At 29.5% G+C, this 22,647-nt stretch overlaps 5 protein-coding genes and 1 long non-coding RNA gene across 12 annotated transcripts; 3 read left to right on the top strand and 3 right to left on the bottom strand.

Annotated features, from left to right (window-relative positions):
- Positions 1-466: 466 nt before the first annotated feature.
- m-cup (mann-cup) lies at positions 467-3,879 on the top strand. 2 transcript variants are annotated; one of them, XM_035094100.1, is made up of 10 exons: positions 467-1,031; positions 1,114-1,592; positions 1,678-1,986; positions 2,068-2,431; positions 2,529-2,589; positions 2,693-2,863; positions 2,929-3,135; positions 3,236-3,361; positions 3,430-3,664; positions 3,761-3,879. In XM_035094100.1, the coding sequence occupies exons 2-9, from the start codon at positions 1,151-1,153 to the stop codon at positions 3,649-3,651; spliced, it is 1,902 nt and encodes a 633-aa protein (XP_034949991.1). In that variant the 5' UTR covers positions 467-1,031; positions 1,114-1,150; the 3' UTR covers positions 3,652-3,664; positions 3,761-3,879. The 2 variants fall into 2 exon arrangements, with proteins under 2 accessions (XP_034949991.1, XP_034949990.1); XM_035094099.1 differs by having other exon boundaries at positions 2,929-3,174.
- Positions 3,880-4,030: 151 nt separating this feature from the next.
- Positions 4,031-7,263, bottom strand: knk (protein Skeletor knk). Of its 2 annotated transcripts, XM_035093924.1 has the most exons (9): positions 6,875-7,263; positions 6,512-6,740; positions 6,092-6,439; positions 5,839-6,007; positions 5,645-5,756; positions 5,287-5,559; positions 4,557-5,210; positions 4,365-4,489; positions 4,031-4,289 (listed from the first exon to the last, which is right to left on the bottom strand). In XM_035093924.1, the coding sequence occupies exons 1-9, from the start codon at positions 6,930-6,932 to the stop codon at positions 4,281-4,283; spliced, it is 1,977 nt and encodes a 658-aa protein (XP_034949815.1). In that variant the 5' UTR covers positions 6,933-7,263; the 3' UTR covers positions 4,031-4,280. The 2 variants fall into 2 exon arrangements, with proteins under 2 accessions (XP_034949815.1, XP_034949814.1); XM_035093923.1 differs by having other exon boundaries at positions 4,031-4,489.
- An 86-nt stretch (positions 7,264-7,349) lies between these two features.
- On the top strand, positions 7,350-10,058 carry pix (ATP-binding cassette sub-family E member 1 pix). The gene is made up of 5 exons (XM_035093925.1): positions 7,350-7,488; positions 7,794-8,031; positions 8,122-9,452; positions 9,526-9,760; positions 9,840-10,058. The coding sequence occupies exons 2-5, from the start codon at positions 7,819-7,821 to the stop codon at positions 9,885-9,887; spliced, it is 1,827 nt and encodes a 608-aa protein (XP_034949816.1). The 5' UTR covers positions 7,350-7,488; positions 7,794-7,818; the 3' UTR covers positions 9,888-10,058.
- Positions 10,059-10,110: 52 nt separating this feature from the next.
- Positions 10,111-14,977, bottom strand: Nmdar1 (NMDA receptor 1). Of its 2 annotated transcripts, XM_035093921.1 has the most exons (13): positions 14,773-14,977; positions 14,522-14,702; positions 14,181-14,432; positions 13,915-14,109; positions 13,223-13,323; positions 12,950-13,123; positions 12,605-12,866; positions 12,328-12,535; positions 12,087-12,215; positions 11,838-11,995; positions 11,369-11,752; positions 10,946-11,276; positions 10,111-10,839 (listed from the first exon to the last, which is right to left on the bottom strand). In XM_035093921.1, exons 2-13 carry the CDS (start codon positions 14,687-14,689, stop codon positions 10,343-10,345), a joined length of 2,859 nt encoding a protein of 952 aa, XP_034949812.1. In that variant the 5' UTR covers positions 14,690-14,702; positions 14,773-14,977; the 3' UTR covers positions 10,111-10,342. The 2 variants fall into 2 exon arrangements, with proteins under 2 accessions (XP_034949812.1, XP_034949813.1); XM_035093922.1 differs by lacking the exon at positions 14,773-14,977 and having other exon boundaries at positions 14,522-14,712.
- A 533-nt stretch (positions 14,978-15,510) lies between these two features.
- phtf (putative homeodomain transcription factor) lies at positions 15,511-22,601 on the top strand. 4 transcript variants are annotated; one of them, XM_035093989.1, is made up of 15 exons: positions 15,511-15,527; positions 15,756-16,081; positions 16,168-16,307; positions 16,389-16,597; positions 16,684-17,001; positions 17,080-17,185; positions 17,399-17,614; positions 17,809-17,867; positions 18,167-18,327; positions 18,422-18,558; positions 18,627-18,936; positions 19,013-19,241; positions 19,308-19,403; positions 19,484-19,723; positions 19,818-20,530. In XM_035093989.1, exons 2-15 carry the CDS (start codon positions 16,056-16,058, stop codon positions 19,965-19,967), a joined length of 2,397 nt encoding a protein of 798 aa, XP_034949880.1. In that variant the 5' UTR covers positions 15,511-15,527; positions 15,756-16,055; the 3' UTR covers positions 19,968-20,530. The 4 variants fall into 4 exon arrangements, with proteins under 4 accessions (XP_034949880.1, XP_034949881.1, XP_034949882.1 ...); XM_035093990.1 differs by lacking the exon at positions 15,511-15,527 and adding an exon at positions 22,468-22,601 and having other exon boundaries at positions 15,555-16,081; positions 19,818-19,963; XM_035093988.1 differs by lacking the exon at positions 15,511-15,527 and adding an exon at positions 15,556-15,696.
- LOC118073485 (uncharacterized) lies at positions 19,455-21,970 on the bottom strand. Its single transcript, XR_004691116.1, has 2 exons — positions 21,052-21,970; positions 19,455-19,943 (listed from the first exon to the last, which is right to left on the bottom strand). It is a non-coding gene; the product is annotated as an uncharacterized lncRNA (long non-coding RNA).
- Positions 22,602-22,647: the final 46 nt, after the last annotated feature.

Raw genomic sequence — 22,647 nt, 5'->3', positions numbered from 1 at the left:
CGGAAAACATATTTGCATTATTACAATTATTATAACAACTTTCTTAACAATTTATACATCATTATATATTCTGATGAGTTGAATTAGATATAAATCGTTTTCAAATTAAAAAATATCATCAAAAATATTTGAAAAAGTATTTGCAAAATCAAATGAAATCAAGAAAATTTTGTATTTAAATACAAATAATAAATACTTTCATCCAAAAGTATTTCAAATACAAATACCAATACTCTAAGAGTATTTGAGTAAAGTATTTTAAATACTTTTACTCAAATACTCTACAAGCATGAAAATTATTCATAGAAATTACCCATGGTTTATTGCATAATCCTTTGATTATTAAGCTAATACTTCAATATTAATAATTTACTGTTGGAATGGAAATAATTTCAAAAAGAGCGCGCTTTGAACTTATTCGTAGTCGTTCGAGAAGTTTCGTGTTTCATCGATGTTTATTCTGATGGAGCACAGAGAAAGAATGTACGAAAAAATGATTTTATTCAGTTTTTTGATCATTAACAATATGTACATGCTTGGCACATAAAGTTAATACGCCATCTTTGTTAATCATATTATGCTAAATGTGCTAGCAATGAATCATATAGCGATTTGAGCAAGAAATAACAAAAAAAGTCGCAATTGTATTGGAGTACGTTAGTGTGTTGTTTACTATACAGTGCGATCAACAACTCATGCTCTTACATTTCTATCAGTGCAGGTGCAAAATCAACAAATAATTCAGTCAGGCGGTATATAGTAATACAGCACATATTTTTATTTTTATTATAATTTTCGAGGCAACATCATTATTTTTATTCAACAGTGTAATGAAAATTGGAGTATTTTGTGCAGATTTTTAGAATATCAATTATTTGTGAAGAATATTTCAGTAATTAAAATCATCAGAAGTGTACGATCATTGTGTTGTGAAAACGAAATAAAACGAAAACAATAAAGCTTTCCTAAACTGCCTGGCTAACGCCAATTACATTCTATCATTTTACACTGATGTTATTTTAATTGAAAAGGTATTTAGATTATTCAATACCATGATCATTTCCTTCAAAATTCCTTAGTAACTCATTTTTTTATCATTTCTTTTGTTTGTAGACTAATAGTTACTTTTATAAAGGATAAGACAAAGACAATGAGCGATCAACAACCATCAGCAGAAAATCATTTGGATCAATTGTTTGAAGATCTAATCAAAGAATGTAAATTCAGAGCACCTGGAGCGAGGTTGTCATACTCAATGAGAACAAGGTTGGAAAAATTAAAAAAGGATCAAAGGAAAGAAATAGTTAGTAGAATAAAAGATGATTGTGCACCACTGTTCATTGCATGTAGAAGAGGTCATGTAGAAATAGTTCAATACCTCATTACTGTTTGCGATGCTGATATTGAACAACGAGGAATTTATGAAGTACCTGATGACAGATCACTCCATGTTGTTACACCTTTATGGTGTGCTGCAATTTCTGGGAAATTACCTGTATTAAAATGTCTCGTATCTCATGGAGCTGACGTTAATGCAGTTTCTGACACAGGATCAACTCCTGTCAGATCTGCATGCTTTATGACTTACTTGGGTAAGTGGATCATTTTTTTGACTTCAAATTATAATTGATACAGTTTATGATTATTAATTATTGTCAATTAATTATGCTTTTACAGATATTGTAAAGTATTTAGTTGAAAATGGAGCGGATATAACTATAGCTAATGATAACGGTGGTACGTGTCTGATAAATTCAGTTCAAAGCGTTGAATTGTGTAAATTCCTGTTAAGTAATGGTGCCGATGTTAATGCAATAGACGTTCAAAATAAAACTGCCTTACATTATGCAATTCAAGAACATAGATTTGAAACAATGAAATTACTTCTTGAAAATAATGCCGATCCTCATTGGAAATCTATATCTAATGATGATGCTTTAAAAACTGCTTGTCTTAAAGGAGCTACACAAATATTTAATTATTTAGGTAAATAAAAATCGAATAAATTGAAAGACAGTTCTTTTAAACAATTAAGTATTCATAACTTATCTATTTTATATTTCTCAGTTGAAAACATATCCTATAGTCCAGAGCAATTGGCTGATGCAAACGAGTTGATGGGATCAACATTTTTCGATGAACATAATGATATGCAAACAGCTTTAAAATATTGGCGAAAGGCAATGATGATCCGAAATTCAAATTTAGTTAATGGTCAACCACTACCTAAAAGACCTGTGATATCAAAGAGAGATACATATAGAAATCTTGTGGAGTTTTCGACGCTTGAAGAATTGAATTCAACTGCATTAGATTTAGATACTATTAGAATACAAAGTTTGTTGATTTGTGAACGTATTTTGGGTGAATATCATAGAGATGTTCTCTACAGACTTATGTATCGTGGAGCAACGTTTCTTGATGCTTTAAGGTATATTTTTATAACATAATAGAATCTTGTATATTACACTGTAACACTGTGTAAGATAGAAAATACACTAAATATATTGAAATAATCTTATTTATAGGTATCAATTCTGTATTGATTTATGGCGGCGAGCGTTGGAGATTAGAGTTGACAATGATTCAGTAAGTAACTATAAATAATCTATATTTTTTTCATTAACTGATTAAATAGCGAATTTTCAAGCATGAGTCAACAACCGATTAATAGATTTGTTTATAATTTTAGATCCTTTTTACAGACACATGTTTCACTGCTCAAGCTCTAGTAAGAATTATGGTTGATTTGAATGATTATATTGATTTTAATGAGGATAAAGAGGAACCGAGGTTTAGTGATGTTGTTGCAGTATTTACATTATTAACAAATCAACTTCCTGAAGCTCGACAATTACTTGAGGTATATTATTTACAAAAAAACAATTTCTATACATATAATATTTATGAATATTTTTTTGCTTCTAGATACGTCCAATTTTTCAGAGACAACAGGACAGCTATGATAGAATAGTAAAATGTGTAACACATTTGATTTATTTATTAGTAAGGAAAGCAACAACGAAAGAACGAAAAGAGGAGACTCATCGACTTATTTGTAAATTGGTCAAACAAAACCCCAAATTAGCTTCAACTGATGATACTCTTTTACATCTATGTGTATCCAGTTTCAATGTAATAACATCTAGCTATTTGACCACTGATGTAACTCAGGTATTTTATAATTTTCACATAAATAATTTGATTTATTAATCAATTTATTCTTGATTTTTAGGTCATTTTTCCACACGTTGAAGTAGTAAAAACTCTTTTAGAATGTGGAGCTGATGTGAATGCAAAAAATGAATCTCGCTCAACACCACTTCATATTGCAAGCACTGCTAGTAACTTTATTAATCCAGTAAGTATTTTTCATAATCATTTCCAATCATTTAAAAACACTTTTTAGTAATAAATTATATATTTCAGCTGATTGAACTCTTATTGGACTATGGAGCTCATCTAGATACTCCAAATAGAGCTGGGGAAACACCAGCTCAAATGATATCATCAAATCCATATAATACAATAAATCTCGTTAATTACATGACACTTCGTTGTTTTGCAGCTCAAACAATATTCAAATATAATATTCCATGTGATGAATTACCAATTGCATTACATGAATTTTTAGAACTTCACTCAGAATGAATAAAATAAATTTGTAAGTGAATAACTTTAACATTTTAATATTATCTTATCTTTCTAATTATGAAAAATTGAATTTTAATGTTTATACTCTCTTGTAACTATTTTGCAGAGTTTACGAAATGTTCGAATTTTTTACAGTACGGAATGTTGAAAAAATGAAAAATGTTTTTTAGTATTTCATAATTATAGAAATAAACAAATACATACTAAAATACTTAATGTCAAAATATATTACAATAATATTAAAAAATAATTGAAGTATTATTTTTTTTGTTAATATATCATTCACATTATTTAATATGACGATAGATAATAATTATTAAATAAATCATGTTTTTTATTCATAAATAGTTTTATTCATATTCCTATATTTATATTAATTGATAAAATAAATTTGATACACCTATATAATTCATGTGAAAAATTACTTATGATCAAGTAATTGTCATACCTCAAATATCTCTGTTTAATAGAGAGTGTATATTTGTAAGTACATTTACTTACGGACGGCGTCAGTTCTGAGTACCTTTATGTATAAACACCAGTACTATCAGTATTAATTTTCATAATATATAATAATTACTCAATAAATACTTTTTATGAAATTGAGCATTTTAAATAGATAAAATTTATGCAGTCTATAAAAGATACCACAGTATAATTAATATACTGGTAAGCCAATTAGAATTAAGTGAAATTGTAGCTTTATTTACATTAACTCTATTGTAGACGTCAACAACATGAATTTTCCATCCCATATTGGCATGCGTAAATGAGTTGTAGTAAACAATGTCAGGCCAACTAGAATTTGGAGTAACTTCTAGAATACCCCCCTCACCTAAAATAAACAACATATGTAAATAACTTAATTTAAAAATAAATTCAATATAGTGGACGATCTTTACCTGGTTCACAAGTATGTGAAAGAGTTCGATTGAACTTTTTGAAAGTCAAAAAATCGTCGTCTAATCTTCGATCTCTATCTGTATGGTTACCCAAACAAAGTGGTCCAACAGCAGTAGGTCGAGGCCTTCCTCTTCTGGTAAATTCTACTCCAGCTAAAACTTTTACTTGACTTTGAGCACCATCACTAAGTCGGTCATAACCGCCATGAGGTTCGTCCGTAATGATGAATGGATGATAATAATTAGGGCTGTGTGGATTATTACCACCGTAAACACGAAAACTGTATGTCAAGTCTCGACGTAGATATAGTTCAGGAATAAGTTGACCATTGATATACCAAGCAAGACCAGTTGATGTCTGGCCAGTAATACCTTGATATCCTCTTCTTCCTCCTGATGGACCTATCGTTGCTTTGAATATTCTAATACTTCGATCAAATATATCAGTTTTTTCCCAAGGTTCTATCAGTTTTTTATTTACTTCTGTGAAATCAACACATGTGTTTTCTGGTTCTTGACGATGAAATTTAATTTTAATATTAGACTTGGGATAAAAATCATGAAATCCAGGTTCTTTATTTTCATCAAGTTTTCCTAGAGCCCAAATAATGTAAACTTCACGATCTGTAGGATATTCTTGATCTCCTGAATCAGCTATGATATTGAAATTATTGATAATAATATTTTTGTAATTTTTTTTAATAATAGATATTTAAAATGTTTCTCTTACATGATATTAAAGTCCTTCTATATGTTATTATGTTAATACCATTTTCTCTAACAGCAGTGTAGAGCTGATTATTCTCTAACCCACCAACTAATTCATCTCTACATACACCTTTATACTGTCCAAGTGTTTTTCCACATGGCGCCTTCGCTGTAATATTGTAATCTATAGCATATCCTCGTGCGCCATCCATGTATGCTACTGCAACATCAGCACCCTCCATCTGACTCCTAGTATTTGATCCAGATAATCCAAATGCCATATAGTCATCCTCAGCTTAACATAAACGCAATAGTCATTTTTTAGAACTGCATGAATGTTGGCTTTTTATCAAAATTGTGTTTACATCAATAATTCTTACCAACTTGACCAGACAATTGTATTGTTATTTGTGGTCCAAAAATTTCCCAACTGACTTGATAATTTTTGTGCAATTGCAAACAATTTGGCAAAGGTTTCGTATATTTTATTACCTAGACAGAGCACACATAAATTAATTTTAAACGTATCTAAAACGGAATTGCGTTATTCTGTTTATTTGAATTTCTTTTTTACCTTAACTAACGATGGAGGAACATTCAATCCATCTGGTATTATTACAGATCCGAAATTACTTCTTGTTGCAAGATCAAAAATACTTAACCAATCGATACTGAATACAGTAAGTTCCCCTGGTAGTTGAATAGTTACATCTTCGCCTTTATACTCTCGAAGAGAATCCATACTATTAGAATAAAAAATTTTAAATAAACAATTCCATGATCTGGATATTAGATAGATAATTAAATATATTAATTTTGTTACTCACTATCCATATTCATCAGATACTTTGAATCCTTTACTAGATGGTTGAGGTCCAGGACCAACCCAAAAATATGTATCATTTCCTTTACCATTATATCGGAATTTGGGAATACGAATAGTTTTAGCATCTAAAATAATGATCGATTCTGATGTTACTCCATGGGATCGTGTTGTCAATTGAGATATGGTTTGTGGAGCTGGTGGTTCAAATTCTTCCGGAATATAAACATCACCAAATGTATTTTGACTGGCTAAATCGTAAATGGCAAACCATTTAATATCTGTTATTGTTTTATTATCAGGCAGTGTCAAAGTAAAGTCTTTGTTAAAATAGCGTTCAAGAATGTTAGTCCTGAAAACGAAAAATGTTCTTATTAATACTAAAACCTGATATAAAAAATAGAGGAAATAAATTTTTACTGACTTTCCCCATTCATCTGGAACGATAAAACCCTGAGGGCCTGGACGATTAGATGCTCCGGCCCAGAAAAAAGTGTCTGTTCCAAATCCATCATAATTAAAGGAAGTGAGTAAAAGTGTATAACTGTCAACGGCATAAACGTCACCAGATACTTGATGATGATATGAATTTAATTTTCCCAAATATTTTCCATTGTACTCTTCTTCATCAGTTGTCTGAGCCACTGTTGAGTCTAAAAAAAATTAAAAATTCAATATATACTATTAAAAAAATTTTCTAAAAAACATAGATTAATGTTGAAATAATAACTAGCATATTTCAAAACTTTCTCATGGATAATTTATATTAAAATGATTATTTACTCACCAGACCGTAAAAAAATAACAAATACAAAATTCAATAAAAAATTTCTTGACCACTTCATTTTAGAATGAAGTAAATACACATAAAATTTTAGAAAATAAAAAAATAGAACATTTACAATACATCTAAATATTATTCGTTTAGAATTAATTTCCCTGTACACGCTTCGATTAAGAATCTATTGCACATGCGTAGAATTTATCAAAATACAGTTAGTTGTTATTTACAAAGGAATGTTTTGAAAATAAAAAAGGAAAAATCTGTATGTGACTCTTATGAACATCACATCTTAACAAAGGAAAGTCCGAACAAGTCTGCTGACCAATAAAAGATAATTTTATTTTAACCACTCCAACATTATGCGAATGGAAAACGAAAAAACAACACAAAAAGAAAAATTGTTGCAAACATAAGTTGGAGGTCGCTCGATAAATTAGATTATTGTCGGTAAAACAATTTTGCCGACTCTTTGATGATTAGTTCTTTTTTTGACCACTGCGGCGCTCAGATAGTTGTCATATATTATAGTTAGATCTACAACACGCTGAGAGATTCTTTAAGTCATAGGTTATGGTACCTATGCTTCGGACTTCTCCACGTTTTTCTTTATTTGACAGGTAATTTCTGATAAAAATATTACTTTGGATTTTACATCGTTTACTCTGAATGATTATCGATTTATTTTTTTAACTTTTTGCATTTAATAAGCTTAATATTATATTGGCATATGGTTAGAACATGCTGTAGACTTAAAGAGTAAGGTTAAGGCGTACCATCTGTCTGTATTAATTGAGATAAATTAAAATGTAATGAGACATTCCAACTCATGAAATTAGTGATCTAATTTATGTAAAATCAGTACAATATTCATGATGAATTCTCAATAGCTGTATTTACTATAATACCATTATTCTATTAACAGAAATTAAACCTGCAAAAGCACAACCATGCCTCCTAAAAAGTCCATGGAAGAAACTGATAAGTTGACTAGAATTGCCATAGTCAACTCAGATAAATGCAAACCGAAAAGATGTAGACAAGAATGTAAAAGATCTTGTCCAGTTGTGAGGATGGGTAAACTATGTATAGAAGTTACTTCAAACAGCAAAATAGCTTCGATATCCGAAGAACTGTGCATTGGATGTGGTATTTGTGTCAAAGTAAGTTAATCAGTTAATACTCCTACTGTTATTATGCTTTTTGTTTGATTAATTTTTTATTTAATTCACGTAACTCGATTCCTTTTCTAGAAATGTCCATTTGAAGCCATATCAATTATCAATCTTCCAAGCAATTTGGAAAAAGAAACAACGCACAGATATTCGAAAAACTCTTTCAAGCTTCATAGATTACCCATTCCACGTCCAGGAGAAGTCCTAGGATTAGTAGGAACAAATGGAATTGGTAAATCAACTGCATTGAAAATATTGGCTGGCAAACAAAAGCCAAATTTGGGTCGTTTTAATGATCCTCCTGATTGGACGGAAATTTTAAGTCACTTCAGGGGTAGTGAATTACAAAACTATTTTACGAAAATTCTTGAAGATGATTTGAAAGCTTTGATTAAGCCGCAATATGTGGATCAAATTCCTAAGGCTGTCAAAGGAACAGTTCAGCAACTTTTAGATAAAAAAGATGAATGTGACAAGCAGATGGAAATTTGTAGAATGCTTGATTTAACACACATTCGAGATCGTGGAATTGAAGCTTTATCTGGAGGAGAACTACAACGATTTGCGTGTGCAATGGTATGCATTCAGGATGGAGACATTTTTATGTTTGATGAGCCATCATCTTATTTAGACGTAAAACAACGCTTAAATGCTGCCGTAACTATACGATCTTTGATACATCCCGACAAATTTATTATTGTCGTAGAACACGATTTATCTGTCTTAGATTATTTGTCAGATTTTATATGTTGTTTATATGGAGTTCCTGGAGCTTATGGAGTCGTAACTATGCCTTTCTCCGTACGTGAAGGTATTAATATATTCCTTGATGGATTTGTCCCTACGGAAAATCTTCGTTTCCGTGAAGAATCATTGGTTTTTAAAGTTGCCGAGTCTGCGACTGAAGAAGAAGTCAAACGAATGAACCATTATGAATATCCTGCCATGACAAAAACTATGGGAACATTTAAACTAAATGTTGAAAAAGGTCAATTTACTGATTCAGAAATCTTAGTACTTCTTGGAGAGAATGGTACCGGAAAAACAACATTTATTAGAATGTTAGCAGGTAACCTACCCCCTGATGAGGGGGCTGAGTGTATACCTATGTTACACATCAGTTATAAGCCGCAAAAAATTAGTCCTAAATCTCAAGGAATTGTAAGACAATTGTTACACGAAAAAATTCGTGATGCTTATGTTCATCCTCAATTTATTACGGATGTAATGAAACCTTTGAAAATTGATGATATCATGGATCAAGAGGTACAAAATTTGTCTGGAGGAGAATTGCAACGTGTTGCTATGGCACTTTGTCTTGGAAAGCCTGCAGATGTTTATTTAATTGACGAGCCTTCTGCTTATTTGGACTCAGAACAACGTCTAGTCGCTGCTAAAGTCATTAAACGGTAAATATAGTTAATACAATTTACTTTTGTTGAGTAAATGCATAAATAATAATTAATCTATCAAATGTTCTAGGTTTATTTTACACGCTAAAAAAACTGGATTCGTTGTGGAGCACGATTTTATAATGGCTACCTATTTAGCTGATCGTGTCATTGTATTCTCTGGTACACCGTCGATATCTACAACAGCACATAGCCCTCAATCATTGTTAAATGGAATGAATAGATTTTTGGAACTACTTGGAATCACTTTTAGAAGAGATCCAAATAATTTCCGACCGCGAATTAACAAGAGTCAATCTGTGAAGGTATCACTCATAAATTAAATTAAATATATCATGCTAATATTCAGTACTGAAGCTTATCTTAAAACAAATCATTTTACAGGATTTGGAACAGAAACGTGCTGGACAGTATTTCTTCTTGGAGGAGTAAAATGAATTTATTGAAGAAATAATAATATTCTTTTTTAAACTCGGGAAGGTAAAATTGTAAACTTTTATATGATTTTGATTTAAAAAATATTTATAACTAAATGTCATCAACTTATATTGAGAAAATCATGCAGGAGGAAGAAGCGAAGAATAAAGAGGAATAATCAAGACACTTATATTAATTTTTTCAATTACAAATTTACCATATATAAAGTTATAAGTTAATTTAACTTATCCATTATCCACCATAATTTTTATTTACTCCACTAGAATGTAAGATACATAACATATCTCTTACTTTTTGTTTTAGTTGTAATCTCCTATAATACTTTCAATTGTAACAAAAATGATAACAACATTACAACATTTACTCTAAGAGCACCATAAATATTTCTCAGCACAAGCATTTTACAAAGGTTTTTTTTAATTTTATTCTTTAGTCAATTAATATATATTTTAAACAACCAGATGGGAAACATCAACTGAATATGCTGCAGGTGATAATCTCATGTCTTCTCCCCGACTCATTGCACGTTGTCGAATATCACTGTCTCCTGGCCAAGCTCTTCCTGGGCTTCGTGGTGGTAGACTTGATCGTGTCATTGAATCAACAGTTAAACTGACTGTTGCTGGATCATTCAAACCATTGCTTTGAATTCTCCGCTGGGATGGCATTGTAGCACGCAAAGTTCTGCGTTTTTCTGTTAAATTACGCCACTTTTCAGCAGCATGTCTTACCAATTCCAACTTCTTCTGTTTTTTTATTTGATGCTTTTTATAAGCCATTTCTATTATTATTAAACCAACTCCTCCAACTATACCAATTGCCACAAGAATAAATACTCCAGCCATATTTTCTAAGCCTAATGTATTTGGAGTTTTTTCAAATTGTTCACATTGTTGAACATCTCTTTGAAATATCCAATGTTTATCTAAATCTTCCATAAATCCAACTGAAATAAAATTAGTTAAGAGAGTATTAATTTTTCAATCATCTTTTTACTATCAATGAATTATTTTTTTAACCAACAGATTTTTGTGCTTTGAGAAGTTACTTACTTTCATGAAAATCCAAAATAGCCAAAGTAACAGCATCAGCCCATGGAGATCCTTTTTGTAAACCTATTCCATATCCAGACCGTCCAAATAACTCTCCGGCAGTAACTAATTCACAATCCTTGGCAGCTTCAAATTCCAATCGAGAACTATCCCAGATAAAAGCCATGAGTTTGCCAATTTTAACATCTCGTATTGCTTCTTCTACAGTATCATAATTATTTGCTTCCATTGTACGATACATATTTGATAATTCTACTTGTCTTCTGAAGTACATGTCTACTGCAGATCCTTTTACAGTGGCACAGGTTAGATTTTCCATAGTGTTTCTCAGCTTCATTGATTAACAAAATAAAATTATAAATTTTATTATATTCAATTAGAAATTTCCATTTAATAAAAAAAATATATAAAAGATTTACGTACTCGTGCATCATTAATGCCAGTTAATTTAGTTTTTGGTCTTTCTAACACGAGAAAAGCAGCTAAATTGGCAGTGTAAGAAGCAACAATGATCATAGCAAAACCGGCCCAAACCATGCCTAATACTCGAGCCGAAAAACTTCTTGGAGTGCCTTCTCCAATTCCGCTATTCAGCAGCACACCCCAGGCGAACCAGACGGCGCTGGAAAGATTCAGAGCATCCTCTTCGGTACCGTCAGTGTTAGCCAGCTTGAACCTCCCGAAAGGTGAAAACCGGTCGAGGAGGTACAGGACAAGCGCCACCACGTGCACCGACACCATCACCAGGATCCAAAGAGTGTTGCTGAAAGGTTGAAGGAAAGACACCAACGTTGATGATCTAGATGGCTGTAATAAATACAGTTTTATGTAATATACAACGTATATCTAGGTTTTTTCTATTTTTTTATTTATAAAAAATTGACAAGTATACCTTTTTTTCTAGGATAGTTATACCCTGATATTTAAAAGGTTTACTAAATTCAATAAATTCAGCTCGTTCAGGATTTATTGTCAAAGGAGCAACAATCATATCAGCTCTTTCATTTACTAATTCACCAATCAAACCAGTCCATTCTTTTTTTCCTCCAGCTATAAATCAAAATTTATGTATGATCATATTATTTTTATATTAATTTTATAACATTAGTATTTCATTGAAATATTCTATGAAAGTTCTTACTATCTTTTGTCACATAACTGCCGAATTGACCATCAGGAGAAAGAGCTAGACTGTAAGTAAAATTAATATTCTTCGAGAGCTGCTTGAGTAAATCGATGCAGTAGCCTTTGCAACAATACTTCCGAGTGACTGAAAAAATTTATAAAACATGAATTAACATCAATAAGATCCTGTTAAAAAGTAGAAAAAATCATTAATGAAATTTCTTAATTTATTTTAAATCTAAATGATTTATATTTACTGTTGTTATCGGTAGCATTGAAGTGAGGACAAGGTATTTCATCTTGAGCACATTCATCTTCTGTAGAACGAACGTAAACGAAAGGTTTCTCTTCAATTGTCAATACTTTTAAGTGAGTTGGAATCATGAATCCTACAGGTTTAGTTTGAGTTCGACCTGGCCATATTACTTCTGATTCATTTACTTTTAATTTCATTTTTTGTGTTTCCTAAAAAATAATTATTATCAAATAAACAGTTTACGATAATTAATTATTTATAAAGTATAAAAATCTTACACGTGAATAGACATATTGCCCAACTGATACTTTTTTTCCATCTTCTCTAATATTGATGATGTCATACTCTGCAAATATTCTATCACCATTATCATCAAAAGCAACTCTTCCAGTTGCTCCTTTTACTAAAACTTGCTTTTTAATAAATCCAAATAATTCTTTTCCAGTTTCCCAAATTGATCCCGAGTTGTCACAATCTTTTGGAGCATGAGTTATTACTTTGGTTTCGTTCATTTCACGTAAAGCAGAAACAAGAACATACCTAGTACAGATAAGTTGAATTACATATTTATTTGAATTTCAATTCAATGAAAAAATTATTTTAATATTATTGATGATACTAACAAACTATCAGTTATATGAGCTTTCTCATCTGTAGAATTGATAAGTTTTAAACCCAGAAGTCCTTCAGGTACATTTGGAGCATCCAATGCTTGCTCAGTAACAATCCAAGCGTAACCAGCACCAGTCATGTTCAAGGTTGCTGCATCTCGAAAGATCACTTCTGCATCTTTTTGGCTGTTGCATAAATTTTTCATGTATATTGGATCATATTTATCAGTGTGATGATTTTGAGTTTGGTGAAAATAAAATATTAACTTATAAAAAAATAAATACCTGGCATACATCAGACATACTCTAGCCTGAGCGCTCTTCATTTCCAATAGTTGATTGTGGAAAGTTTGAAGGCCTGGCTCAAATTCAATAACAGACTCCACCTGAATAAAAAAAGTTCAACTGTAATCACAACAATTATAATAACCAAGTAAATAATTCTTTTTTTTTAATTTTCCATATAAATACATACCATGCACATCATACATAACATTCCTCTACATTAAAACACACTTTTATATCTAATTTTTATGGTTGGTCGTACGGATGAATTTCTTAGACAGTAATGAAATACTTACGTATTTGTATGATTATCTGAGCAATTATACGTACATAAAGCTGAAATAATGATAGATTAGAAAACAAAAAACTGCATGAATTTTTGGAGAGATTCGAAAAGGTAAAAAACACTCGCTATTGCCGTGCAAGGTATGTACAATCAAGACAACGATAAGAATTTCTTCATAATATATAGCTATAGATTTGTGCGTTTCATTTCAGGAAGACGTTTAGTGTCCTGTTTGAACAGAAGAAGAGAGAGCTGGTGAAAAAGATGGCATTTGTTTTGAAGAAAATCCTTGAGATAGTTTAATTTGGTTGATCTAGAGAGAAGCGTGCATAGTCTAACAATTCAGGACTCAAGGGGCCACGGATTATGCACTGCTGATGCGTGCCAAGTAGAGTGTCCAACCCACATGTACTTTGATCTCCACGTCGTCCTCAAGGCTCTGGGATGTTGTTTGAAATCGTCCGAGAAGCGCCCGACCATCTGTGTCTGAACTGTGAATGAAGATCACCTTCATATAACTGAAATGCTTTAAAAGCTCTACCCAGACATCTGCTTGATGAGAGTATGGTGGAACTGTCCTTAGAAAAGATACATGAATGTTCTGAAAAATAATCAAACTATTGTTATTGAAAGAAATTTATTAAATTAGAATAAAAGTAAAAATAGATGTACCTTATCAGAAAATGCAGAATCTCTCGAAGAAATACCAATAACTGGAATATGATAAAATCCACTAGTATAAGAGACTGCAGCTGGAGATAAATCACCAGTCAAAGGATGAGATACAACAACGGCGTAAACTCCATCAGCAATAAGAGATTTACAGACACTTAGAGCTGTTCGAATGGGATTGGAATCCATTCCAATAACTGTATAATAATATACAACTCCACGGTTTACATATTGGAGATCGAAGTTTAATCTCTATAAAAGATCAATTAACAATAAAATACTTATTCTACTATTAACAACAAGAATATAATTAATGACAGTTATGTTTGGAATTTGTTTACCTCAATAGTTTGTTTGAAGTGCTCCTGACTAACATTATTAGACAGAACGCCACCAATTTTGTAAGTAATGGGATTATCAGCAATAGCATCTGATGATTTTGGGGTAATTAAGAAGATGAAGAAGAAGCATATTAGCTTTCTTAATTGATTCATGATGATATTCATCATGTAATCATGAGTTCTGCGTTTAAAAAAATTTTATATCATAATCGATACTCAATTAATGATAATAATAAATTAATATTACTTACGTGTTTAGAAAAATACCATAAAAATGATGATTTCTTCAAGATAATAAAAAATGTAAAATCATTTTGGGTGTGGTTAAATGAATTAATTCACACTGATATAAATATTTACGAATTATGTCATTCTTTTAAGGCAGTCACAAGCTAAATGGCTTCAAATCTCAGATATAATCTCTCAACCCTTATCGATCCATTCGGATGCTGCGCGTTCGCGCAATGGAGAGTAAAATGACAAATTTTTACTTTGATGATCATGATCATATGGTTATCAGTTGTTTTGACAAATAAATAAGTTGAATTTAATAATTTTTGTTTTCAAGTAAATTAAGTATTCAATATTTATATTTTTTTATTGTCGTTTTTTTTCTTTAAAAACAATTTTATTCAATAATTTAAATGAATAGATTTTTTTTATGTTTTTTTTATATACATTAAAGTAATGAATTAAATGAGATATAAAGTGTGTAACACTTTTTTTGTTGTTTTAAATAGACATTTTATTTGTATTGTATTATTATAGTTAATTATTGTAATTATAGTTTTTAGTGATTCGTTCAATCATTACGTATTAGTAATTAGTAATTTAGTGTATATAAATTTAAGAAATAATTTATAAAATGTATAATTAAATTTTGAAAATAATTATTGTCTTCAAAAGAAACATTCATTAGATATTTTTTGAATATTTGATTCGAATTTCGCGCGAAGTTTATATTGCAGTGTGTTGTGTATATAAATATATATATACATGTCGTATGGTATGTATTGATGTACACATACAAATGTACAACATCAATAAATGTTGCTGCATGTGTGAGTGTCATCCTGTACATTAATGCTACATGTGCACTTGGTAAAACACTCACACTAAAAAAAGTTCAAGTGTTAGGAACGACGTCACGTCAGAATATTAGAAAAAATCTGAAGGTATGGGTGCAAATTCATTTAGAGTAGAGAGAACATAACAAAACATTTTTTCTAATCAGTGAACAGCTGGCCTCCACGAGGCAATCATAGTGCCGGAATTTTATCCAATACTATTTTATCCATTGTTAAGTTATGATATTGGTATATAACAGTTTTATTTTAACAAAATATCAAACCATTTGCTTTTCTAAATATCCACAATACGTTGACGCATCAATACATTATAAAAGCATATTCTGGAAACGAAAGCGTGGTGTTAGAGAGTGAAAAAAAAAATTAGAAATAAATATTTAGTGAGTTATTTCAAGTTTAGTCTGATAAATAAGCATCTTTAATAAAAAATAATTCATTAATTGAGAATGGGATTAAATGATTTAATTTATTGGTACGTATATATTATCATTTTAATTGTTAAAGAAGAATAAGGAAAGAAGTTGATGAATTAATGCAATAATGTTACTATTAAATTAGGTATTATAAAAAAATAGGAACGTATGATAAACAACAATGGGAAAAAACAGTTGAGCAAAGAATTTTTGGAGGCTTAAATAATGTGCCAATGAGAACTGCTAAATTAAAAACAGAATTTATTGATGTGGATCTTGTCAGAGGTATTTATTACAATATTTTATGACAAAAAAATATTAATCATTAGATAAATTGATTTATCAATACATGAAATATTTTTATAGGCTCTTCTTTTCCTAAGGCAAAACCTAAGCACGGGTTAAGTACAGTTACATGGCTGGCAGTAAAAAGACTATTACTATTACCGTTGTATAAAAATTGGTGGATTCAACAAACAACTTCGAGAATTTTTTCATTATTTTGTCTCCTTTATTGTTTACAGATTTTTAATATTTGTCTTTATGTTGGAGCTGCTGAGTTTAACGAGTCTGATGTAATTCATTTTTCCATAAACTTAATTAAGTATTGTTTAAGTCATTAAAAATACAAGTTGATGTATTATTCATTCATTTTTAATAGATTGTTTCACTGGCTGAGATATTAATGCCAGTTGCAATGATGTTTTTTCTTTGCATCGTTCATTCACAAATAGTATCAACTAATTCAGGACCTACGATAACCCCTGGACGTAATAAATCAAGAATAAGAAGATCCCGAAATGAGCGAAATCGTCCTGGAAAATTGAGGCCTCGAAGAAATACTCGTGTTTCATCGGATATAAAAAATCCACAAGATACTATTAATGAAAATGTTAAAATATACGCCAATGTGCCACCATCAGTGAGATTTGCTAAAAAAGTTTGTATTGATACACCGCTAGTAGAAAGTAAAGTTCAAGTACGTATTTAATTTATCGTTAAAATTTCAAGATCAAATATCCAGAGTAGGATTAATAAGACAAAAATATTATTTCAGCTTGAAGATATACCTTCTCAGGCTTCATTTGACGAACTAAAGATTGATAAAAATTCTTTGGGTACATCACCCATTCAAACTTCTGTTAAAAATGATAATTTATTATGTAAGTGAAAATCGTCTTATTTTTTAAAATGTAGTAGATTTAATAGAATATTTCAAAAAATTAGAAGTACAAATAGACATGATGTATTTCACGATGAAAAATAATAATTCAAAGTGAAACTACTTTTTTGTGGTATACATCATCTAATTAAGATAAGCGTTGATTTATTATACTATTAAGCATGATTTATAATTCATTAGATGGCATTATTAGCAGGTGATGCAGTAGTAAATGGTAGGAATGACGATAATATTCATCAGGAGGATGATGGTTTCGAAAGTCTCAATAGTAATGTTTTAAGTGACAATGACCGTACAAATTCTGAACGCATTAAAAATGAGAATGACAAATCAAAATGTGTGACATCAGCGAATAGCGAAGAACGTCTAATAACTTATTCAAGCGATAATTCACAAAACATAGCTCCAGGTTTGTTCTCTTCACTTAGATCACATCTGAATCTGATCACCCATGATCAGGCAATTGTCATTAACGATTTCATCCTGAAAAAAAATACTGGAGCATTTTCTGTATCTGAGGTGCATGATTATTCGTGATGATGCTAAAATGGAAGAATATCATTCATGTTATTAGTAAATTGTCATTTTTCATATTTTAAACAGTAGCAGAGATCTCGAGGAAAACTGACATTGACTTGAAAAAACCATCAAACAGCATTTCGGTATGTACACGATTTGATCGATTTTTCTTGACTTAATTATTATTCTTTTATTCAATTATATTACGATAGTTAAGTTTCTATTAAGTAGTAAGCTAGTACACTCTAAGCTTTATTGATTCAATTAGTGCTTTAAAAATATTATTTTCACCTAAGTAGAGCTTAAGGCTTTTAGATTATAGTACTAAAAACTCTATTTATTCGTTTTGTTAGTAAATATAAGTTAAGTATATGAACTTTTACATGAAGCAAGTAATAAAAGGATGTATTGATTATTAATTATATGTTATCATAAATTTTAGAGCAATGGCTTATCAACCAAATCAATTGAAAGAATGCGGCAATTTGAAAGTGAGGAAGAGGGTGAATGTGAAGAAACTGGAACGCAGCAATTGACTGAAGCTACAACGTCAGCGACTGAGTGGATGGGTGTGACTACTAATAGTGATGAATGTAGTTATAGGTAAATAATTGATGCTGTAATTGATTAACTAATAAGAAAAATAATGTATCTGAAAATTAATTAGATACTTTTTTTAATTAAAAATTATTTGTAGTTCTGATCTAAATGAATCTCAAGCAAATAGTGATGGTAATTTTAATTATGGAGAATTTGTGGAACACCCGTTCTCATGGGAGTTAGAATTACCTCCATCAATTTTATTAAACTCTGCTTGTAATACTTCAGATCGTGGTTAGTAATTTTTTCCATCAAGCCATCATTTGTTTGGCAATGTTTTATTCTACTATTATATTTTTCAGTATCATGCACAATTTGGACACGTCGAGACATAAAAAAAGCTGAATTGTCAGTGTTAGATATTAGCTCAGCAATAATAGCCAGAGCTGAAACCATGCCGGAAACCATGGATTATTTTTATGGGGGACTTATACTCTCGATTGTGTTGGCTGTGATACCAGCTATAAGAAGACTAAGTAATCATTTATCATTTGATGGAACCAATAATTCTACAGGGTCGACTTTAGTAAATGACATAGCTCAAGTTGGTTATGATACATATTCTGAATTTTTTTGTAAAGTTATCGACGTCTCATTTGGAACGACTTTATGGTAACAAATAATCTAATATACTTTAATATTTCAATTACTGATGAAATAAATGTTATAAGTAATGTTTGTTTTTCAGGGAAAGGAGTGTGATTTTAATTTTATCATTTGAAAGATTAATTCTTTCATGTTTACTTTTCTTCCTTCTTGCTGTAGCTGAAAGAACATTCAAACAAAGATTACTGTATGCTAAATTATTTTCCCACTTAACTTCTTCCAGGCGAGCACGAAAATCGGATTTGCCTCATTTCAGGCTAAATAAAGTTAGAAATATTAAAACTTGGTTGAGTGTTAGGTCATATCTCAAGGTAAAAAATAATCGAATAAAAAATGCTTAAAGTTTTTACTCGTTAATAATTTTATTCTTGTTATAGAGAAGAGGTCCACAAAGATCTGTTGATGTAATAGTTTCGGCTGTATTTTTAATAACATTACTTCTATTATCATTCGTTAGTTTAGAATTAATAAAGGTGATTATTTCGAATAATGTTTTAAACTTTAAATCTTGCGAGGAGAAAAGATTTTGAAAAATAAACAATATTTATTGTAGGATTTAGAGAGTCTTCATTCAAGATACAATATAGAAGCACTGTTTTGGAGCTTTGCTCTCGGAATCTATATTCTAAGATTTATGACACTTGGTACAAAAATTAATAAAAAATATAGAAATTTATCTGTATTGATAACTGAGCAAATCAATCTTTATCTACAAATAGAGCAAAAGCCTCATAAAAAGGATGAACTCATGGTCGCTAATAGTGTGCTAAAATTAGCTGCTGATTTGATCAAGGTAGCTAACAAGGAAATATTTCTTAAATAAATTAATTTATCATCAAACAATTTATTAATTGTTTAATATCAAATAACTTATGTATTTATTTCAGGAACTGGAAAGTCCTTTTAAAATTTCTGGTCTTTCTGCCAATCCTTATTTGTACACAATAACCAAAGTGGTTCTACTTTCTGCACTTTCGGCTGTGTTATCAGAATTACTTGGATTTAAGCTGAAACTATACAAAATAACAATCAAGTAAAGTATGAAATTTACTTAATTTTTAAAATTTTAAATTAAAAACAATTTAAATAAATATAAAACTCCAAAAGAGATAACTTTTGGATGAAAACAAAATTTGGAGCTTTATAAGATTGTGATTAGAGCTAATGAATGACAGAAATGAATCTAATTATTAAATTATAAAATTTATCTTCAATTGAAATCAAATAATATCGATAAGATATTGCACAGATAAAAAAAATTGATCAGCATGTGATGATAGATGTGTACATATAAATATTTTTGGCAATAATAAATTTGTCAGTGGTATTCAGAACAAATTTTCATCAATTGTGCAATAGATATACATATGTGTATATTAAGTCAGTTATTTTTTTTATCGTTAAATGTGATATAAATGATGCTTTAAATCTTAATATAATTATATTTAAATAATACTAGATTACTTGTTTATAATTATAACAGATATAACAACAGATATAATAAATACTTGTCGCGTACGTGAATTTGCGCGTATTCTTGATAGTATTATACATAGTTGAAATAAAAATGTATATCAGATGATAAAGAACATGAAAAATAGTTGAATATTTTATTTAAAAACAAATATTTTTCCATAGTTATTTTATAGATTAAATAAGTAATTGAAAAAAATATCTTAAAAATTTGTAACAATTTATCAAATTACTTAATAATGATTATCAGATATATAAACAATTTATTGTTCAGACGAATTACATAAAAAAATAGTTTGTTTTATTACATATAATTTTATTAATAGCAAAATCATTATTATATTTGCATGTTTGTGTTATTTATTGTTAGACAGAAAATACATGTAGTCAGACTCTTCATTTGAAACAATGATTATCATGTGCACTCAACAATGAAGGAATTATTATTTATTTTCTAACAATTTTCTGTGAATTTTTACGTTTCATCTGACGTTCAGAAATGAATGGATTAAGATTACAGACTTATTTTTATTTCTTGAAAGGTTTATTGTGAGAGCAATTGAAATTTTAAATTAATATTATTATTTGATTATTTAATTAACATGGTAACGAGTAACTGACTTTTTTAAATGAATAAATTTAACTTACACATAATTTGACATAGACCTTTTGTCACGTTTCGTTTCTCTTACATTTTATATACATTGTATGCATGCACATGTATTTGTGTATGTGTAAATAGTGTTGAAGTGAGAAATACAGTTGAAAAACGTAATGTATGGATCCATTATATAGCTTCTTTGAACTAGATTGATCCAGATTATTCGGACCTTTAAAAAATTCAAGTCATCGGTGTGAGATAAAATTATTGAGATTATTTACTAATAAATATTAATGACGAAAAAAATTTTTTAAAGTCACCTTTTAACAATAACATTTATTTAAAATCATTTTTTTACTAAGTTACTGCACATATAAATGAGAGAATTAATTAGTTTTACTAATGAGGAAAAAATGAGCAATAAAATATTCTAAGCTAAATGAATATAAATTAATTTATTGTTAATCATTAATGTACGATTGCACATTTTGACAAGCTTTTTAGAATGCAATATTCATTGTTGAATTCACTCAACCATAGGTATATAAATTACAAAAGTATAGAAAAAATTTAATTAAAATAAAAACATTGTGGTATGTTATTATATCTGTTAACAATGATCTTGTCTTGCTTCAGTTTGAAAAATTGTAATTCAAAACGTCAAGTACTCGTATTTCCATCTTTAGAGCTGTATTTATTGTATTAATATTTTGAAAAAATTTTTAAAAAGCTACATACTCGACTAATGATGTAAAATGGCCGTTATGCTCCTAATACTAGCATATTGTTGCTAGATTAGTTACCGTTATTATATAAAACAATTTCAAACCAAATTTAGTAAAGCAAGTAGTTTTTACAATTATAACCTGCACTTTTTTGTCAAATCAAGAAAATAAATTAAAATTACATTTATAAATGTTCTAACTTATAGCTGAAAGAAATTTATATAGAAAAAAACAGTTGCTTTCTTATATTTATAATGTGTAAAAGTATGTATATTTTTCTATTACGGAATATAATTTATTTTTAAAAATACAATAAGTAAAATATCATTGAATATTAATGCATTCAATACAGTACTTTAAGTTTTAAATAAATACCAGCGAAAAATGAATGATGAAAAAAGATACTACTTTATAACATTTAAAATCTCAATTGTAATTTAGAGTCATTGCAAGTACTCCAAAAAGGTAAACAAAATAAAAGACAGGACTGCATTCACTATAAGAAAACTAAGGGGATAAAATTTCTTACGTTGAAAATCAAACTTTTAAAGGTGTAATTTTTATTTTAAAAAATAGAAAAATTATTAAAATTTCATAAATGTATATAGGTATACAAAAGTAACAAATAAATGACATAAGAATTAATTTGAAGTATGATGATAAATATAGTTAACAACATTTACACCTACATCTGTGAATATTTATGACAAAAATGAATGAATAAATTTTTGATTAAAGCTGAACTTTGTCACAAATGAAATAAAATTCTTACGTGACTTAGCAAAAGGATAAGAGACTAATAAGAAGATGGAAATAATATCTAAACCTATAGGCCAGTGCTTATTGCTCCGTTTATAACTACTGGGGCTCTGAATAGGATACTGCGTCCCTGAATTGTGTGCTGCTCTCTATCTTTTT

Source organism: Chelonus insularis, unplaced genomic scaffold (assembly GCF_013357705.1).
Source record: "Chelonus insularis isolate UGA/USDA-ARS -01 unplaced genomic scaffold, ASM1335770v1 scaffold_303_pilon, whole genome shotgun sequence".
NCBI classification, from domain to species: Eukaryota; Metazoa; Arthropoda; class Insecta; order Hymenoptera; family Braconidae; genus Chelonus; species Chelonus insularis.
Note: the sequence above shows the minus strand (reverse complement) of the source record. Positions and strands in the feature narration are given on the sequence as shown.

What these genes read in the sequence shown, in the direction of transcription:
- m-cup (XM_035094099.1), top strand. Translation starts at nt 1,151, where the DNA reads ATGAGCGATCAACAACCATCAGCAGAAAATCATTTGGATCAATTGTTT. An exon ending in ACGTTTCTTGATGCTTTAAG is followed by an intron (nt 2,432 to 2,528) that starts GTATATTTTTAT and finishes TCTTATTTATAG; the next exon opens with GTATCAATTCTGTATTGATT. An exon ending in TGACCACTGATGTAACTCAG is followed by an intron (nt 3,175 to 3,235) that starts GTATTTTATAAT and finishes CTTGATTTTTAG; the next exon opens with GTCATTTTTCCACACGTTGA.
- knk (XM_035093923.1), bottom strand. Translation starts at nt 6,932, where the DNA reads ATGAAGTGGTCAAGAAATTTTTTATTGAATTTTGTATTTGTTATTTTT. An exon ending in TGTTATTTTTTTACGGTCTG is followed by an intron (nt 6,741 to 6,874) that starts GTGAGTAAATAA and finishes AATTTTTTTTAG; the next exon opens with ACTCAACAGTGGCTCAGACA. An exon ending in TAGAAGGACTTTAATATCAT is followed by an intron (nt 5,211 to 5,286) that starts GTAAGAGAAACA and finishes TCAATATCATAG; the next exon opens with CTGATTCAGGAGATCAAGAA.
- pix (XM_035093925.1), top strand. Translation starts at nt 7,819, where the DNA reads ATGCCTCCTAAAAAGTCCATGGAAGAAACTGATAAGTTGACTAGAATT. An exon ending in GCTGCTAAAGTCATTAAACG is followed by an intron (nt 9,453 to 9,525) that starts GTAAATATAGTT and finishes CAAATGTTCTAG; the next exon opens with GTTTATTTTACACGCTAAAA. An exon ending in ACAAGAGTCAATCTGTGAAG is followed by an intron (nt 9,761 to 9,839) that starts GTATCACTCATA and finishes ATCATTTTACAG; the next exon opens with GATTTGGAACAGAAACGTGC.
- Nmdar1 (XM_035093921.1), bottom strand. Translation starts at nt 14,689, where the DNA reads ATGATGAATATCATCATGAATCAATTAAGAAAGCTAATATGCTTCTTC. An exon ending in TAACTATCCTAGAAAAAAAG is followed by an intron (nt 11,753 to 11,837) that starts GTATACTTGTCA and finishes TATTTATTACAG; the next exon opens with CCATCTAGATCATCAACGTT. An exon ending in TATTTTGGATTTTCATGAAA is followed by an intron (nt 10,840 to 10,945) that starts GTAAGTAACTTC and finishes ATTTTATTTCAG; the next exon opens with TTGGATTTATGGAAGATTTA.
- phtf (XM_035093990.1), top strand. Translation starts at nt 16,056, where the DNA reads ATGGGATTAAATGATTTAATTTATTG. An exon ending in TTAAATGATTTAATTTATTG is followed by an intron (nt 16,082 to 16,167) that starts GTACGTATATAT and finishes CTATTAAATTAG; the next exon opens with GTATTATAAAAAAATAGGAA. An exon ending in CTGAGTTTAACGAGTCTGAT is followed by an intron (nt 16,598 to 16,683) that starts GTAATTCATTTT and finishes CATTTTTAATAG; the next exon opens with ATTGTTTCACTGGCTGAGAT.